Source organism: Anarrhichthys ocellatus, unplaced genomic scaffold, assembly GCF_004355925.1.
Source record: "Anarrhichthys ocellatus isolate YVR2014 unplaced genomic scaffold, GSC_Weel_1.0 scaffold71, whole genome shotgun sequence".
Taxonomy (NCBI): Eukaryota; Metazoa; Chordata; class Actinopteri; order Perciformes; family Anarhichadidae; genus Anarrhichthys; species Anarrhichthys ocellatus.
Window position 1 is genome coordinate 714,777 of NW_022280101.1, and position 19,199 is coordinate 733,975.

General features: G+C 42.4%; 1 protein-coding gene across 1 annotated transcript in view; it reads right to left on the minus strand.

Moving 5' to 3' along the window:
- kcnh3 (potassium voltage-gated channel, subfamily H (eag-related), member 3) overlaps nt 1-19,199 on the minus strand; it is a 107,906-nt gene that overhangs the window by 16,389 nt on the left and 72,318 nt on the right. Inside the window, exons 3-10 of the mRNA XM_031873419.1 lie at nt 17,577-17,711; nt 12,853-12,992; nt 11,079-11,337; nt 9,900-10,057; nt 9,090-9,291; nt 5,074-5,448; nt 1,468-1,667; nt 849-1,098 (exon numbers count right to left, since the gene is read on the minus strand). Coding sequence (XP_031729279.1) covers nt 849-1,098; nt 1,468-1,667; nt 5,074-5,448; nt 9,090-9,291; nt 9,900-10,057; nt 11,079-11,337; nt 12,853-12,992; nt 17,577-17,711 — 1,719 coding nt within the window. The remainder of the gene's footprint in view (nt 1-848; nt 1,099-1,467; nt 1,668-5,073; nt 5,449-9,089; nt 9,292-9,899; nt 10,058-11,078; nt 11,338-12,852; nt 12,993-17,576; nt 17,712-19,199) is intronic.

Here is a 19,199-nt window from a genome sequence, read left to right on the forward strand (position 1 = left end):
CTGATAGCCTCCTACATCCTACATCTCTATTCACGCTGGATTGGAGGATTATTGTGTATCGCTCAACACTGCGGGGAAGCCTCGACTTTGTGTGTGTGTCAAGTCTGGTGATAACTCTTTAAAGCAGCGGAGCACAAACAACAGCTCTTTATCAGCCCTCCCTCAGCCATGCCTCCCCTGTCGTTTGAGTGATTTACACCCATAAGCCTTCATCTGTCCTTCTTTCCTTCGTCTCCTTCATCAACCTAATTTCCACTAAAATCCGGATCAAGTTGCTCTTCGGGTCTGATTAGATGAAATCAAACTCATCCCTGTGGAATGATCATAATGAAATCACTGAACTGAGAGGTGATCTCTCAGCCCGTACTTCATTAGTATTTGATATCAAAGACGTATATTTGCCATCTCACATCCTCTCATTAAGTCTCATTTTGACAGGTAATTGTCTACCAAAGCTACGGGGGTACTGTGTAGATTTCATCCAATTTTGTAGCTCAAATTCATTCATTCAGTCATTTTACAATCCAACAATCAGCTAAAGCCATGTCATTACCAGCTTTTTTGCTCCGGTCTCTTCATTAATTAGAAAATTCTTGTGGTAATTTGAGGAAAGATATAGGGAAATAGATCAAATATTAAAAGCAAGACAGAAGCAAGTATGTTGTTGAAGTTATTTCAGATCTTTCAAGTATTTTAATTAAATACAATCTTACCAAACAGCTGCTTGTGTCCCTCTTTTATCTTTTATTTTCATGGGTGCATTGAACACTGTAAACATGCCAAGGGGAAAATTTGCCCTTTTGTGGATCCACATGACCGTGAACGTTCCCCATCTCCCTGTGACTTACCCAGTATGGCCAGCACGGTGTTGTCTTTCAGGACCTCCATGGACCCCGAGCAGACGAAGTAGATGGCCTGCAGGGCGTCTCCCTGCCGGATGAGGAACTCGCCCGGAGCGCAGAAGGAGGTCTTGATGATGAGGGAGAGGGAGCGCAGGCAGCCCCGGCTGGCCGACTCGAACAGGGGCAGCTGGAGCAGCTCCTTGTTCAGGTGCATGGCGATGTCGGCCCTCAGCTCGTCTGGGAAGTCCTTCAGTAGCTGTCAAGCAAGAGGCGGTTCACACTTAACAGACGCTCTGAGACTCTAATGAATTAATTGTTATAAATTATTAGTGCTTATTTTGTCCACACAGAAACTGTAAAGAAACACAAATGCTCTCCAGTACGATAGACTTCAGCCACCAGCAGAGCTACGAGTGCGAGAATAGACAATGAAACCGAGAAAAAGAGTGAGATTGATTAAATTATTGATCCATAATCTAGTAAACTTTGATTTGTAAGTGTTCATTTTAAAGTACAGAGCGAGAGAGCGATGGAGCAAGACCTGAAAACGGTCAGATCTGCAACATTCACAGACTCCTGTAGCTCTGCGTTACATGAGGAGAATGTACGTCTGCTCTCTCCTCACCTCACTGACGTCTATGCCGTTGTTGACCGACCAGGTGGTCTGGAAACACTCCAGCATGCGCTGCTCCAAGGCCTTGGGCAGCCGATGGACCCGGATGAAGTCCTTCAGGTCCTTGGTGCGGGTGTGGTAGAGCGAGCGGCGCGAGTACATCCTCTGGATGATGGCCGTCACGTTACCAAACACCACTGCATGCATCAGCGCTGGAGAAGAGAAAAAGGTTGCGTGTTTTCAGTATGATCAAGATTTAATTACAGACTTGTCTGATTGGCTTTTATCTGGATGGCTCTGGAAAATCCCATAATGCTTCTGCACAGCAGGGAGCTTCATAGGACGTCTTTATAAGCCCCAAGATGTTAAAGAGCACGGGGCTTTAAAGGACTTAGCTGCTCTAACGCCACTGTAGAGCAATGCCACAAGTGGATTACTGCTTTATGAAAAGGAAGTGACACACTACTGAAATTAAAATAATCCCCGTGTTAAATAAATCTTTTATTGCTAGTGAGAAAAACACCATAAAAACAACTAAATTATTATTTTTTAAAAAACAGCTCTAATCCCAGTATGTGAAATGACTCTTGGTTGTTGTATTAATAATTAATAAACAGGTCGACTTTGAATGTAAACACAGCTAACCAGCAGTTATCTTATAACGTACCTTTCGGACTGAACCGCAGAGCAGTTTCTCTCCCTAAATTGAATTCTTGTCCAAGTAGAAAAGCTGCTGAAACAGACCACAGGACACTTACACAGTCCACTGACACCCTGACTAATGACATCATTTTGGGATGGCTGCTCCCGCAGGCAGAGTGACCCAGCTCACATCTAGCAAAACTCTGGAGTTAGGACGTATAAATGTCTTTCAGTTAGAGCTGAGAGGCATACAGAACAGAACAATTGAGCGAGGTTAATGAAGCCGGAGTCTCCTATCTTTACTCTCTCTGTGTGTTTTACTCGCATCTCTGTGGATGCAAGGTTATTAAAAATCAATGCAACACAAAAAACACCCACTCCAAAAAACCCAAATTGAATTAAAGGATGTGGATAGCTTTTCTTACCGTCTACGGATCCCATAAAACGACCAAACCAACAACCAAGCTCATCTTTTCTCTCTGAAGATGTGTCTTCACTTTTTGTTGACTGCACTTGTTATTTTTTGGGGTTTTAGGGTTTTGTAAAAAAAAAAAAAAAAAAAATGCTAAGAAAAGGTGCTTTGATGTTTGGACCATCCTTTACAAAAGGAGAAAGGAGGCAATGCCGCCCCACAATCCCTTGCGGCAGCAACATTTAAAGCGACGCACCTTTCAGCCGTCAATAACAGAACTGTTTAATTGGTCACTCTATTAATTGAAAACATGTTTCTTAGGAGGCGAGATTGTGTTTTGGACAGGAACATTTACTTGATTTGTACAGCACTGAGTTTGTAACTGTACGCAATTCACGTGTTATAAATAAAGTTGCTAAAAAACAACAAGTGCAGTCGGATTTTAGCACAGCTGTTGTCTTTTCCTAAGTCCTTATGAATTCTCCTTCACATCTCTCCCCCGCCTCATGGCGTTTTCCATCGAGGTAGAGGAAAAGTAGTTAAGAAAAGACATTAAGACGTCATATTTTTGACTATTGCACCACAGCCTTAGGTTTTGTTCTGTAATGTTCAGTTTTGCTTTGTCTGCACGAACTATGAATAAAGATTAATTCAAGTTCCTGTGGCATGCAGTCTCCTGCATTTGGGTCCACCTGCTATCCTCTTCATGAAAGAAAAATGGTTTAAAATACACAGTTTCATTTAAAAAAACTAATTTCCAAACACAGCCAAGTACTGCAGCTTTTAGCAAATGTAACAAGCAGGAAATAGCACATTTGTTGGAAACCATGGATGAATACATATCTGATGCTCTACCAAGACAGCGTACGCAAAGCTGAATCAAATCAGCTGGGATTCAAAAAAGAATATTATAAATTCCAGCACAGTATTAGCCTTGTAACACTAACATTTAATAGGGTTTTAATTAGCACCTTTCAAAAGGAAAATAGCAGATTTTATCATTCTATCAACCAGGAAATGCCGAGCACGGACAGAAGTCATTGTGATTTGTTACCCAAACCTGGACATTTACAGCCCACCCAAAGTGCACTGGGGCCTGAGACATCCTCACACATCAGTGTGTCCTCTGACTATAAATCTTGGCATTTCTCTCACCAAGCAACCTCAATTCTTCTTTTATTGCTTTGTTCCAGAACATTCAGCTCTCGTCATTATGGATCGGCTCATTAAAAATAAGGCACAAGTTTTAAAACTCCGTCCACAAACATGTTGAACCGGAGCATTTTCAGGACAGTTAAGAGGATCGGTAAATACACTGTGCTGAAGTATTTAAGGAACTACTTTTCGGTGATTAGAGACACTCGTTGACATTTCACAAGGCATCGCTCAAATGGCTCAGCTAAAAAAATAACACGTTATTTAGTTTGTACTTTATTCAGCAGCACTGTGGAAAAGTTCAGTGTAGTCTCGTTAATCACATGGGAGAGCAAACTCAAAGGAGAGATGGTGTACGAGTCATAAAAGTTTGGAACATGTGTTTGTCATGTTACTGTTGGTGATATTTGAGTGTTTTTATAATGAATAGTCTGTCAGGTCTGCAGCTTTAAATGTAGTAAGTATGTAGTTAAATGCCATTTTCCAATTTTTTCCAATGAATCTTGTGATCTTCACTGGACGAACAGAAGTTCTGTGACAAAATTCAAGTATTTGATTCCTTTTCAAGATTTAGAGTCTGTGCGTCTGAAGGTGTTGATGTTCATGTTTATTGGTTCTGTCCCTTCTAGATGTTATCAAGACAAAACTGTATTAGCTGATTTTCAAAGCTGCATAATGCTCTAGGTCCGTTTTGTTAATGGCAAACAGCATTAGCTATTTACTATTAACTAATAGTGACGGACAATCAATCTGTAGCAAATTGATTTTGATACATCCTGGTCACAAATAAACAAGCACACAGCCGAACATGTAATGAAACCCCTCAATCAAGAAACGAGGGACTAATGAGACACTGAATGGATGGTTTTGCATACAAGAGTGTGTGTCGGTACATCTATTGTACAAATTGTGCTCGGCTGCGTGTCGATGTCTCACTGGTTCCAGACAATGAGCTGAGTGAGTACTTAAGAGGAAGAGAAGAAGAAGCGCTTCACGAGAGGAAACACTGACATGAACACAAAGTAGGGACGCACCGATATCGGGCCGGTACTCACTATCGCTGACAATGGGGCCGATCGATTCAATTCAATGTTCTTGTTGACTTTACAGAGGAGCATCCTGACTGAAAGCACGACAAACTGGCATGGGATGTGCACGGCTCAGGACAGGAGTGCTCTGCAGTGGATAGTTAAAACCACCCAGACATGATTGGTACCCATCTACCGAGCATCGTGGATATTGATGACGAGAGGTGCCTGCGAAGAGCCCAAAGGATATTAGAAGACAAAACCCACCCAGAGACCGCCTGTTCACCCTGCTCATACCCAAAGCCCTGGTATCGGTATTGGGACTGAAAAAGTCGGATGTGTGCATCCCTAAAAAGTGGAACTAAAACACAGGTTTCTCACCTCCTATGAGCATGGTGCAGATGGAGAAGATCTTCTCTGAGTCCGTGTTGGCTGACACATTTCCAAATCCCACACTGGTGAGACTGCTCAGAGCAAAGTAGAGTGATGTCACATAGCTGCTACGCATCGAGGGGCCGCCGCCCAGCACCCCAAAACTCCCGCCACCGGCGCCCGTCCCCGCCACGGCCTCGCCTCCGGACATGTTTCCATAATGTTGGCTGGAGTTCCAGGAGCCCTGCCCTCCGACCTCTGACCCCGACACGTTCCACTGGCTGCTGTTGGCCGGGAAGCTGCTGACTGTGACGGGGACAGACGTTGTCAGGGCGGGCAGGAAGTAGGGGGTCCCCAGACGCTTGGCCAGCTCATGGAGCCAACCTATGAGAGAGAAATGAAAAAAAAACAACTTTATTTTACTACAAATAGGTCCAAGAATTCAGCACTGACAGTTACCTGAGATAAATGAAATCGTTTTATACTATAACAAACACAAGACTAGACCTTCTTCATCTTCAACGGTACACAAAATTCCTGCTAAAACTCCATTAGAGCTGGATATTTCCTGAACTGTCCACCTCTCAGTGATATGCATCCATTGGTGAAGAGCAACGGAGTACATTAACTCAAGTACGGTTCTTAAGGACCATTTAGAAGCACTTTTTAATGGGACTTTATTCTGCTACTCTACGACATCTCAGGGGAGAAATATTGTACATTTTACTTCACCTAAAACATTTAACAGGTACTTTTGATTTGACATTTAAAACGTACGATAAACCTATAAGATATGATGCATAATTATAAATTAAAGGTGCTGTATAACCACAAAGGCGTTTTGTGGCTGATCAGAGCTGCTCATGTTGGAGGTAGATAAAGATTTAACAAGAATAATAATGCTGTAATGTGTCACACGAGAGAATAACTTGCGTGCCCATTATATCATCTTGTGCGCACTAGATTTCTCAGAATCTTTTAGGACCTTTGGGGCCATTCTGCATAATTAATACTTCTACCTTTGATAGTTTAGATGCATTTTGCAGGTACTACGTATGTACTTTTACTCAAGTAGAATATTGACTGGCTGACTTTTTATTTGTAACAGTATTTTAATTTTGTTGTATTGCTGTGTTTACTTAATAACATGATCTGAGTGGTTATTCCAGCCTTGTAGGCATCTACAGCTCTGTGGTGAGGGTCTGGTTGTGCTCGTCTGTATTGCCAATTTTGAGAACCCAGACATTAAGTTCCCTGGAACACGTCCATCCAAAGGTCTGTCTAAAGCGTATCTGGCACAAATAATACATGTTTTTTGTTTCATATTGTGAACAAAAGGGATTCAAGTTAACTTTAAAAAAATAAATATCAACATAACAATTCAGCTGCAGAGGAAATAAAGTTAAAAAAGATGGCCAAGGAAGGAATAACAAAGGCAGAAAGTAAGAAGAGAGGAAGGATGAATTATTGAAGAACAGTGTTTGTGAGTGGAGGAGTGGTGAAACCCATCTGAGCCGAGACAGCAGAATCAAAACAGAAAGACAGCAAGGGAGGGAATATGAATAAAACAATATGGATGCACCCATTCGTTGATCTCCGGCATCACACACTTCTACAGACTGGCAACTTTGACCTTGTGTGTGTGTTCTCAGATAGTGAGACCAGCCTGCCAGCATAAATAAGCAGAAGTGACAATCGAGCAGTGAGCAGAGTCCCAGTGAAGCAGCTAAACCAACAACATTAGAGGATTTAACACCTGAGTAGTTTCCTAATTACTATGTCATTAGCACACAACTTAACCTCCACCTTCCTGAGGAAATGTGGACCTGCTAAGCCATTATTTTGCAATCAGGCATGTCCGTGCCTGGAGATCAGAATATATTAAAAAAATAAAACTACAAAGAATTTATTTAATCTTGTACATAAGGGAACATGAAGGGCATTACTGACGTTATAGAAAGGGCAAAACGATAACAGAGTGTGCCGGTCTGGAGACAGACGTTGAATTGGAGGAAAGGTTTTCTCTGATTTGACTTGATGTGAATGAGTAAACTCATCATGCTCAGCCTTCATCTGCTCCCTTTAGTGGCAGTTTATAACAGAGCCATTGTGAATATTTAAATAAACTAACTAATAAAATGGCAAAGTGCAACCGGGAACTTTCTATTTATTTCTTTTTGGTGGAAACTGTTGACAGTGTTTCTCTGCCTCTGTCCGAGGTGCTGACTTCTCGTCTAGAGCTGACTGGACTCACATGAGAGCTGTCTGTGGTCCTGAACTCCTGCCTCCCACTCTATCTAAGGCGGCTGTCACACCACTATTTTCCAGCATGGAGGAAGCTAATGTTATATCATATTAGCTATGATGTACCTTCCAGTTTTATACATAAGAGGCATGGTTTGCAGTGAGACTGAAGTCAATGGGACAAATGCGTCTCTCAACTAAACTTTGCTAACTGTCCGGTTATCCATCTTGCAAATTCCTAGTTAGCTAGTATTATCGACAAACTCGCCGGCCACAATGGCTCACAGTTATACCTGCAAATAGTCACTACATCACCAAGCTTCATCCTTTTTTTCCTGTCCAGCTCAGTAGACTGCGTCTTGTGTGATGTCTTCAGCTCCATGAGGGACTGTGACGGCGGCCATGGCTCCACTGCCCCTCAATTACCGATAGCCCTGCAGACAAAACTGTACCTCTCCCAAGTGCTAGCCAATTGAGCAGTTAAACCAATGTCCATGCCAATATCAGACCTTTATTGTGAATCTCAGTTAGTGTCACAGAAAGGTCACACTGGTCTTTGCTGTCCCCTGGATTCCCCGTCTGTCTGAATAGTAAATCGAGGGAACGCTGACATGCATTGACTGCTGTGTTTCTGTCATTATGTGGTTCGCTGAAAGGATAATGATAGGTGGTTTGGGACAAATCAATGTGAGAGAGAGAGAGAGGGAGGGAGGGAGAGCGGGACAGCGAGGGGAAGTAAACATCTCGTTATATGTCCCTGAGTCGAGTCCATAGCTTAGAAAACACGCTCATTGTGGTTCACTATTTGATTCAACGTCATGTTGATGCTTCGGTAGAATAAAATAAAAGCCTCTTGTTGATCTTCGCCCCCTTAGCTCCCTTGGAAACTGCCCATCTGTTTCTACAGGTTTATCAGATTGTATGCCACGAGTTTCATGTCACCTGCAGGATTTGAGATTATCCACCGAGAGATGATTGGGGAATATCAACAAAGCTGCGTCTTATCAAAAGCATCGGCTGTGTTGAAAATTCAGACTCTTGGGGGTCGTGCTTTTGCATAAGTGCTGCTGCTGCACCTTTGTTGCTGATGCAAAATTACTGACATCACTCTGCCGAGGAGTTTAAGTGTCATCTTAGATCTGTCTGTCAAGCAGAACGAGGCAGTGAATGTGCAAATGCTTTAAGCTAAACTAGACAAGACTTTTTATGTAAGAATCTACACTTCTCATCACACTAAAACCACAGAGAGACGGGCTGCAATAAGATAAGATCTCATTTAATCTGCATTCGGCAACACTAAAACTGTTTTCCTGGGGACATAGTTTACAGTATAATTCAGAAGAGTGATGAGTATCCAATCTTAGATTTGCTCAATTTGCCCAAATGAAATTCTGGTTTCTGGCTCTGGCAGGATCTTTACAGTACAGGCACAGTGACAATTCAAAACTTTAACACTAAAAGCTCTCGACTCAGAGAAAATGGATTTTTCCACTCCCACCCCACAGACACTAAATATAACGCTGAGGAGTGCACAGTTTACTGTAAATACCAAATAGGAACATTTCATTTGTCCTTGACAACATGGCAACAAGTGGACAATATTAAAGTAGCTTCACTCAAATATGTTTAACTACTCTTTATAATGTTGCCGATTTTCTTCATACATGCATCATATTTACTATGAAACCAGCAGTAGGTAAATGTACCTCACAGCCATACTTAAGTGCAGCTCTTGAGTGAATGTACTTCCCTGTGTGTGGGTGAAAATAGTGGGTACTGACCAATATCCCAGGAGCCAGGACTTTCGATCTCCTTGCGACCTATGAAGTACCAGACGCAGGCCATCCAGTGGGCCAGCAGGGCGAACATGGACATCAGCAGAGTGAGAACCACGGCGCTGTACTGGGAGTATCGCTCCAGCTTCTGCAGCAGCCGCAGCAGCCGAAGCAGCCGAACGGTCTTCAACAAGTGGACCCCAAAGTACTGCACAGACAACATGGGTTCACATACACTCAGCCTCCAGTGTTTCTTACATATAAAAGGCACCATTCTTTATTTCATTCCTTTCATCATGTGCTATTAATACTTTGTGAGTGGAGGTGCGGTTTTATTCAAAAGATTGATCTTATTCGTCATATGCTGTTAAACATTTCCCCCCTCCAAATTACAATTGTAAAACTAATTTTGCATGCGTGTGAAGTAATTCAGCCCACAGTTTGAACAATTTTTTCGGATTCTGAGCATGGAAACAGAGATTAATGAGACCTGCAGTGTGTGCACTGACACCAGATTGGCTCGGTCCCATTTGTTTGTCTGCTCAGCATCAGTTTGGATGAAATGTTGATCTAATAAATTCACCAGGAAGCCAACGGCATTATGCATTCATTTCCCTTTTTTTTCTCCTAATTTGGCATGTTGCCATGGGGGTGTTAGCGTGGATAATGAATGCAGGAGACAGAGTGTGTCCACATTCAAGTGCTTTACTTTCCTACAAAAAAACAAAAGGTGAGTTAATTAAGAGGCTTGATTTGTCACACACCTTGCTGATGTAAACACACACACACACACACACACACACACAGGAGACTCACCACGCTGATGTTGAAAGCATACAGCAGGTCAAAGGGCAGGGCGGCAATGAGATCGACAAAGAGCCAGGTGGTGACGTAGTGAACGCAGATGGAGCGGGCGTCGTACACGACCTGACCCGACGTGCTCACAAAAGTAGTTCGAAAGTTGAGCAGTATGTCTGCAGAGGACGACAAGCACAGCAGAAGCTGACAGCAGGAAGTACCACCGGGACAGTGACAAATCACTGACACATGAGGATGAATGACGTACAGAACAGAGCGACGGTTACTCAGTGAATCACACGGAAGTTTGATGATAACAGAGAAAAAGAGATATCAGCAATGCTTACGTACTTAAAGAACGACACTGGAGGATCAGCATGTTTGAGCAGACTGACTAGAAACAAAAGCTCAAAGAGAATAAAGAGGCCAAAAACAGCTACAAAAACAAAAGACATAAACAAAGACAAAAACAAAAGTCATACTAAACGCTTTATGTTTTAGCCCTTTTATGACTCCTATTAAGACCTTTTAGGGTGTAGTTAATTTATAAAAAGCATCTTATGAACAGAAATAATCAGAAGCCCGATGTTACATTTCAATCCGCTACAGTCGTCTGAGCGAATGAGTGACAAACAGGCTGGCCTGTTAGTTCTAACAAACAGGATATCCTTTAACTGCGGGTGGCTCGTATAATTTCATCGCAGAAGTTGGTTGATGCAGGGCTTGTGTTCACTCTTCTCCATTAAGGCAAATTGTCCATTGAAGAGCCCTCGTACAACTCTCCCACGGTCAGATGGACAGCGGTGGGAACAACGAGGCCTGAAGTTTTCTAGGAAATGGGTTGGCAATGAGACTTAATGATCTGTTGTGAATGGCTCACATCCTTTCACTGCTGTGAATGCATCATTAAAAACTCCCAACTAAACTTTCATCATGATTGATGAGCCTCTTAGAGACAGGCTGTTTCCTCGGCTTCTCCTCTGGGGCGATTGATAAATCGATGAACAAATAGCCGATTTTTTCAATTATTAAGTCTTGTTCATTACCGAAGCGAACACTGGCGCTTGATTAAAGAAAGTGCTTATTGAACAAGTGTTAACATCAGTGCTCAGGTGCGTGTCTCATTTGCAGTGAAATTACTTAATTAGTCTCTACAAATCGTGGCAGACGTTTCACAGACGCACGACGTTCTGTCACCTAAAATAAACAGGATCTCTACGAGGATGTCGCTGACGCTGGGCGGGCTTCGCGGGGCAGTGCTGCTCCCTTCGTCCCGCCCTCCCACCACCGCGAAGCACACGTTGTAGGGCACGGTGACGGCCACGTAGAAGGTCGCCAGCAGAATCAGCCAATCCCAGCCGGCCTTGAAGGTTCCATAGTGGAGCAGGATGAAGCGAGACTTCTGGATGGCTGCTACCTTGTACTCCGGGATGGGAGGCTTCTCCCCGAACATGTTCTGGATCGGACGACAGGGAGAGAGAGAGAGATGTTAACACCACATTATGTTTACACCATTAGCTCTCTCAGCATTATTGTTTGCACTGTTAGCGCTGTTAGCACCTTTAGCTGGTAGCACCGTTAACTGCTAACTGTGTGAAAGCAATGGATATGCTCTGAATTCCGTACCGAGCACCTAAGTGTGATATATTCAATCTTGGAAAATGATGTTAGATATTGTGTTTTCTTAATGAGACATTAAGAAGAAAACTGGGAACATAGTTTTACGCTTGCAGTATTTTCACTGGTATATTATACAGTAAATCTGTATGTTAGAAAAGGACTTTATTGTTTTAATCTCATTTTCTGATAGATTTCGTGTCCTGATTAATCATGTTGTGTTTCCTGCATGAGGACCCTGCTTACTGTAAACAAAGCTTACATTAATACAGTGAAGAAAAACATACGGAGGAAACGCAACTGAGATGCTCATTAAAGAAAGTTTGAAAGGTTAAACTGGATACATGCATTATTAATAATCAATATACAATATAAAAAACAGCTAAATTCCATGTATAAGCAAATAAAAAACAAAAATAACGATACCTAAAAATACATAATCCCTCAATAAGTGGAAGTCAAACTTGCAGCATGGAAACTGGTCTGGATGTTTGTTTTTATCACTGACATCAGCGAAATGCAGCTCTTTTACCCCAAAGTCAAACAGAAGTGAGCTCGCTCCAGATGCCCTTCGTACCATCTGTCTGGGTGTGTGTACTACAGCAGATCTACAGACACCGCTGCGTCTTGTTGTTTGGTTTAAGAAAACCCTGTCGCATCTTGGGAAACAATTAAACAAACTCCTTTGTATTGCACAGAAGTAAATAACTTTGTATTCCATCTGGATAAAAGAGGCTTTGAAAAATCTGGATTCTTTGTTGTTGAACAACCTGTAGGGGTTTTTGAAAGTTGTCTTGTACTATATTTATCCTTACCTCTGCGACTTGAATGTAATCATTAGTGCAAAAGTCTCAAAAGTAAGAAATAATGATTACATGAGAGGCAGGCCGGGGCTAGTTTGGCATGCGATACATCTCACGGCAATCAAACATCTTGAGACTATAATGAAACTGTGTAGTTGCTGAGCACAAAGTCAGTCGGGGAATAGATTAAAACCTTTTTCATTGATCAGTGTAGACCACAGACTGTGTTTACAGATGGACGACGTGTCTCCGCCTCCTCCCAAAGAGAGCTGGACACAGCGCCGGAGACGGTGCCACGTTCATTCCTATGAAAGTTGCCCAGTGGTGCTTTAAGCAAAAAAAGTTTGACTTCAGAGGAAAGAATTTAGATAAAATGATCCAAATCTTCCAACAATCTTCCTCATTATGGGGCCCATTGATCAAGCGCACTAGCGTTTCCTTGAAGCCCGCCTCCTAGCCCTCGGCCCAGCCTCGTTCTCACAACAGAGGAGCGGTCATGTCGTTCATCTTTACATCCAGTCTATGCAGGAGACAAATGCGGAGACACTTACATTGTTGAGCTTCAGTTTGCTCTTGTCTTGTTTCTGCAGGTGTCCCGACAGGTGATAGAGAACGGCTCTGCTGCGCCGCCGGTTGGTGCTGAAGCCCGGAGGGCGGGTTACCTGATGCACCTTCAGACCCGTCTCCTCATCTGTAAAAGGAGATGGGAACATGTTGAGCCACGATCCAATTCACAACACCAGGTGAGAATTCGGCTCGAGCTCTGTGTCGATTGAAACACTCTTCAGATAGCTGTTGAAGCACCAGAGATGGTGCTTCAACAGCTACCTTTCAGATAGTCAGAGAAAACATCACCTGCACCTTCTGACCTCGTGAAAGTCAGCTTATACCATGATGCCGTCTCAGTGAAGCAGCCTACAGTCTCACATGGGTAGACGATAGATCTTAACTCCTCTGTGCCGGCTCTATACTCTGATGTACACATGCTGCCGTTTGTGTCAATATTTGATGCGATATCGACCTGCTGTCTGCCTTTGCGGCTCTTTATCAACTAAACAAGGTGTTCTTTAGGTAAAATTCAATGCTGGGCTGAGATCCAGATCTGTGTTTACAGATCAGAATCAATAATGATCTCCAACACCTCCTTCATGTCATCCTTTTTGGTCACTTATTGAATAACGGAAGATAAGAGCAGCTAAGGTAAAGAAGGAAAGGGACACAAAGAAGTACAGCAGGTAGATTAAGGGAGTTGTTTTCTGTTAAGCTATCGTCAAGGCGGTAAATCTTCTCATGCGCTCTCCATTTCCTCTTTACATTTCCTCTTATGATCGTCCCTCTGTCTGTCTACAATATGATGCCATGCTTGGCAACCCCTGTAACCAAATCATTTTCATATTCAGCCAGTAAATTCGATTTGTTCATCGTGTCTAGGGTGGCTTTTAAGCAGCTCAGATGGTGCAGCACAGAGAAACTAAGCACTGTTGATGGGACTCTCTGTCTCTTTGTATGGACTGTAAAAGTTGTCGGTTATTCACAAGACCATTGCTATGAAGAGACATGTGGGATGAACACGGTGTGTATTGTCTTTTGCGAGAAAACTACGTACAACATGATGGCAAAGATAACAGCTTGTCTGCTGAACTACATTAAAGCAGAATGTTCTTACTACTTTTCAATGTGGCTAGATTCAAGGCCAGTGGAGGCTGATTGGATAACTTCAAAAATTGGTAGAGATTCCAGGTTGAATTTACTAGCAGGTGTATTTCCAGGGAAACTGTACACAACTTCAGTGATGATAAAATGCAATAAAGTCATAAGAAAAGTCCCCAAAATCCAGCTTTTCTGCCTGTATTATCAAATCAACAACCCAGTCGCTACAGAAAATGTTGAAATTGTACATTTCTGCAAACCACGGGATCCGTTGAATGTCATTGTTTCTGAACCAAAAATACGTTAGAAGTCAGATGGTGGCTGTGGGTGCCGTGGTTTTGCCCTCTGCGGTGGCATTCAGGTAATTTGAAAACGTAAAAAGGCTCTCCCAGACAGTGTTTGGTTGGCTGTTTGGGCAAATGTAGAAACACGGCGGACTCCGTGAAGAGGACCTGCTCCTTACCGTAGCTATCAAAAACACAACAATTCTTAGTTGAATATTCTATGCTTTAGAAAATACACATGGCGCTGCACTAACTGCTCCACATGCATTTGCTGTTTGCAGATAAGGGAATGCAATATAGACTGCACTTACACGCCTTAGGGCACATTCTTATTTTTATGCTGTGATAGTGCTGGTTTCCAGAATATACAATATGTTCTCTGGGGAGAATGTTTTTGCTAGAGGGGGGAAATGGGCTGGCTATAGATTCTAAATTATTAACACAGGCAATTAACACAGTGTGCATGCGTGTGTGAGCAAGTTTTTGCACATACCAGTGTGTGTCTGTTTGTATAGGTAGTATTTGTGAGTGTTTATGGGCTCAATTAAGTCTCTCTTTCCTCGTTTTCTTCCATCGTAAATGCACCCGGCGTCGTTTTCCATCCCTCTCATTCACGTTTCCATCTCACCAACTGATTTTATGCTTTAGAAAATACACATCATGCTGGACTAAGTGCCAAAAGTGAGCCGTTCATCCAGCCAGCAATTTCCCACTAAGAAGCAGGTAAGTGGGATTGTTTGTGTCACTTCGTAAATGTCAAAGCCTTTACTTCCCCCCCCATTTCCTAGTTCTTTGTCACCGTTTTCCCCTCTTTCATTTCCCACGTCAAGAGGTGACAGATTTAGCAGAAACCCTAAAGTTATGAGAATGGTTATAGTGGTGTCTCAGTGATGAATCAGAAATAAAAGCCATTTAAATTCTCTCTCTCTCTCTCTCTCTCTCTCTCTCTCTCTCTCTCTCCTTTGCTTTCCTTTCCATCTGTTTGTCCTCTGTCCCGTGTGGTGTGTACAGCACTCAAAATCTGGTAGCTTCAATTTAAAATGTAATAACTCATGCGGTCTGTAAAACACAGCCAGAGTATATGAAAGCAGCCTTCAATCATTTCGGCTGTAAGGCAATGAGATATTCAGCCAAATGAGCGAGCCTGTGCAAGTGGGGGAAAATTGCTTAAGTGATTTCAAGCAGGTGCTCTTTCCCACCAGGAAGCACTACAGCCAGCCGCTCTGAAAGCCAATCAAAAACACTAAAACTTTAAACACTCCACTTCATCTTAAGAGTTTTGATTACTCTGCTTCTCTCACTGTCTCTCTACATTCAACTCCCAAACTCTGTGCAGTGAATTCAGCTGGAATCAGGATTTGGAAGTTTAAAAGTAAGATTTTTAATTCCTGTAATAGCTGTGCATTCAATGTTTGCAGTAAAAGGTCTGCAGGCTTACACAATACTGAATGCAGAGTTTTGCAACATAGCGATTCAAGACTTCTAAAATCTGCTCTTTCAGCTTTGCATGCTGGGAGTTTTCACTGTGTTTTCACAGGAGTACAAAGAAACAAACAGCTTGAAACAGCCCGAGCATCTCCCGGCAAGAACCGATGGAGGGTCAATCAATAATGTGTGCTCCAAGAAAAATACAACCAACACATTTGTAACTGTACTTTATTTGTAAGATGTTATGTCAGGAAGGTGAACTGACTTTCAGGTCATCGGAAAAAAAAAGAAAAAAACTAATAGTGGAGAGAACCTGACCTGGATGAGGCTTCCTTCATGAATCACACAGGTGCAGTATCCTCATGTGTTATATTTCACACTCAAGGCCTGCAGGTTAAAAGCTAAGCTTTCAAAGTGTTCAAAATTCCTTTTAATGATTTAAATCAAATAATGAAACAGACCGGGATCAAGTCCTCCAAATTAAAGAGAAACAATGATCCTCCACACCCACTAGAACGAAACAAAGAAGCCCCCATGTGATGGCAGGAATACCTTTTAAAACATTTCAAGTTACAGTTTAAAAATGATTTTTTTTATGTGACAAAGCTTTGGTTAAATAAGGTTTGGTGAGGTGTAAGGAGGGATCATGGTTTGGGTTAAAACACGTTATTAATTAAGGTTATGGGACCTTGGTTGTCATGTTTAGGGTTGTTCTCTTACAGCGTTCGTAGTGTTACCGATGAAAAAAAATCCCACACGGCGGATGGAAGTGGAGGTGGACGGGTCAAACTAAATCCGGTCTTTCTTAAAAAAAACAAACATTGTTGACAGATCTTTGGAAACAGGAAGCGAACAGCTGTCCCCCGTGTTAAGTCCGACGTTTTGTTGATCAATTCATCCACCCAACTGCGGACCTCCAACTCGGGACCCTCCACTCTCTTCCTATTGGCTCGCAGGCCCAGACGTGGGATTTGAAGTTGGACACTTATTCCCCAACCCCTATCTACACAGACTGTGTTGATCTGTGATAACATCAGCTGATTTCCTCTTTCGGACCAGTCATAGTTAACTACGGCGGCTCTTTACTCGAGTGTAAACATGTCGTCTCGTCTTCACAAAAGATGTCAGTAGAGTTTGCATGTTCCTCTAATTACCTCACAAAGACCGCCTGGTAATTTCATTTGTGATCAAGTATCTGCATTATCACAAGCTGTGTGCCATCGCTAACAGGATGTTTGTGGTTCACCGTGTGCATTTTATTCGAGGCAGTCATTAATATTAGTGGATTATTCAAATTGACAGACACACTTATCTAATCAGGGTGAGATTTACACTGATGGAAATTGTTAATTGATGCTTGATTGTTGTCTGCTTGAAATTACAATAACTGCAGTGGCACTTAATAGCTGCAAGGCAAAACGTTCTGCATGACGTCGCCTTCTGCAGGGGGGAGGGGTAATTAAAATGATCTTGAAACTATACGCAATGACTTAACACTGAAGATTGTGAGGAAACCTGCTATCAGCTATTGTGAGACATGGAAACCACACCAGCTACCAAAATGCAACACTGCTGACATATTGAAAATATAGAGAACATAGAGAGCATCTCCAACCACATTCAGTTTGAAGATTATTTGAATTTGTTGCTTCAAAAACATTCTGAACTCTAGAGCGTGACAGCTCTTTCTTGACTTTGGGAACTTCGACAAAATATTCTTTACTCAAGGTCTATTTACTGCACTAGCATTCAACTGCATCGCATGGTCTTCTGCACAAAGAGAGTTGGCTCAGTCGTCATCAAAAGGGAAACCACGTGATGAGAAAGACGGTGGTCACAGGAGACAAGACTCTGAGATGCAGTTGAAAGCTCACTACCAGAACTGAAGGCAGGTGTTATTCATGTAAACTCACCTGTGTCAGGTCCGTGCTCAGGATCCTGGTCCTTCTTCTTGTCAGTGATGTCTTTGTGGGACACCAGGTACAGAACCACCTCACCCTTTTCATTCTTAATGGGCACAATGTCCAGAAGACACCAGAACTGTGCTCCTGGAGAGAGAGAACACAAATGTACATTCAATACATACTACATTACATTACAGTCATTTAGCAGACTTACAATACACCGTAGGTACAACTACGGGAGCAATTTTGGGGTTAAGTGTCTTGCTCAAGGACACATCCACATGTGACTAGCAGAGCCGGAGCCGGGGATTGAACCGCCGACCCTCTGATTGAAAGACAGCCCTGCTATCCACTTAGCAGGGCTAAGGTAGTCAACTACCCGTACCAGGTAGTTGACTACCTGGTATAATAACAATTATTTATGTTAGGCATGGCAGGTCTGTGAAGTTCAGTAGTCAACTTGTTGCAGCAGTGAGCATACATTTATACCATGTGAATAAAGTGTGTGGGAGGAAGCTAGACCAACTGGCAGTGTGCGTTTATGTCTGTAATGTCACCTTCTGTACTGGAAGCTCACTTAATGTTCCTCTAGTCAAGATAATGTAAAGATGTGTATCAGCAGTCAACACATTAAAACTCCCACCTGGAAGATCAGTTGTTTTTGTACGGTTCATTTTAAAGCTAGGGGCTGACAATGTTGAAAACTAGCAAAAGTCGTTTAGATTTAACTGAGAAACCCAGCTCAGTATTGACAAATCTTAAATGATTTGCTTGTTACGGTCCTGCGACAGCCCGAGGTACCAAATGTTTCACTTTTTTTTGTCAGGGCGTTGTGTTTATTGATTGCTGTCTGTATGTAAAGAGAATTTAAACATAAAAAAAAAACATAAATGAAATCCATCAGCACATATTTCTGAGTCCTTCACTTAAAATGTCTGATGTCATTGTGAGACGAGATGGAAGAAGAACTCAGATGTGGTAAAAAGTAGCAAAACCTCTGCTACAAATCCTGCATTTTAAAAAGAAGTACACCAAAAGTAAAAGCAATTATTGTGCAGAATAGCTGCCTGGATGACATGCTTTTTCTCCTGTTCCATCTATACCCTCAGAATTCACTGGAGCACCCACGTGTGGAGAGGGAGATTACAGGAAGTATAGATTCACTTTAAGTCCGTGCCTCAACTGTAAATTAGAATACCTCAGACAACACGTACACCTTGTGTCTTCTGCCTTGCAAAGGGAGCTTTTGGACTCCGATTACATTTGCTACCAGCGCAGAACATCGTTATCATTTAAGCCATCTGTCTTTGTCCAGCAGATATTTAGAATCGGAATGAAATCAGTGTTGGTGTTTCAAAAGGCAGTTGTGTCCCATTAGTTGGTAAAAAGATATGATACAAAATGATTGTGTTCGTCAAAGGTTTGTTTAGTTATTGGACTTTAAAGAGTAATTTACCAGCAGGCTCAAAGCAGCGTCTTACTGCCCTCTCTGGCTGAAAGCAGTGGAGGGAAGTACATATACTCAGGTTCTTAAGTACAATTTTGAGGTACTTGTCACATCCAGCTAGGACACATTAAAACACATCACATCCAGATAGGACACATTAAAACACAACACATCCAGATAGGACA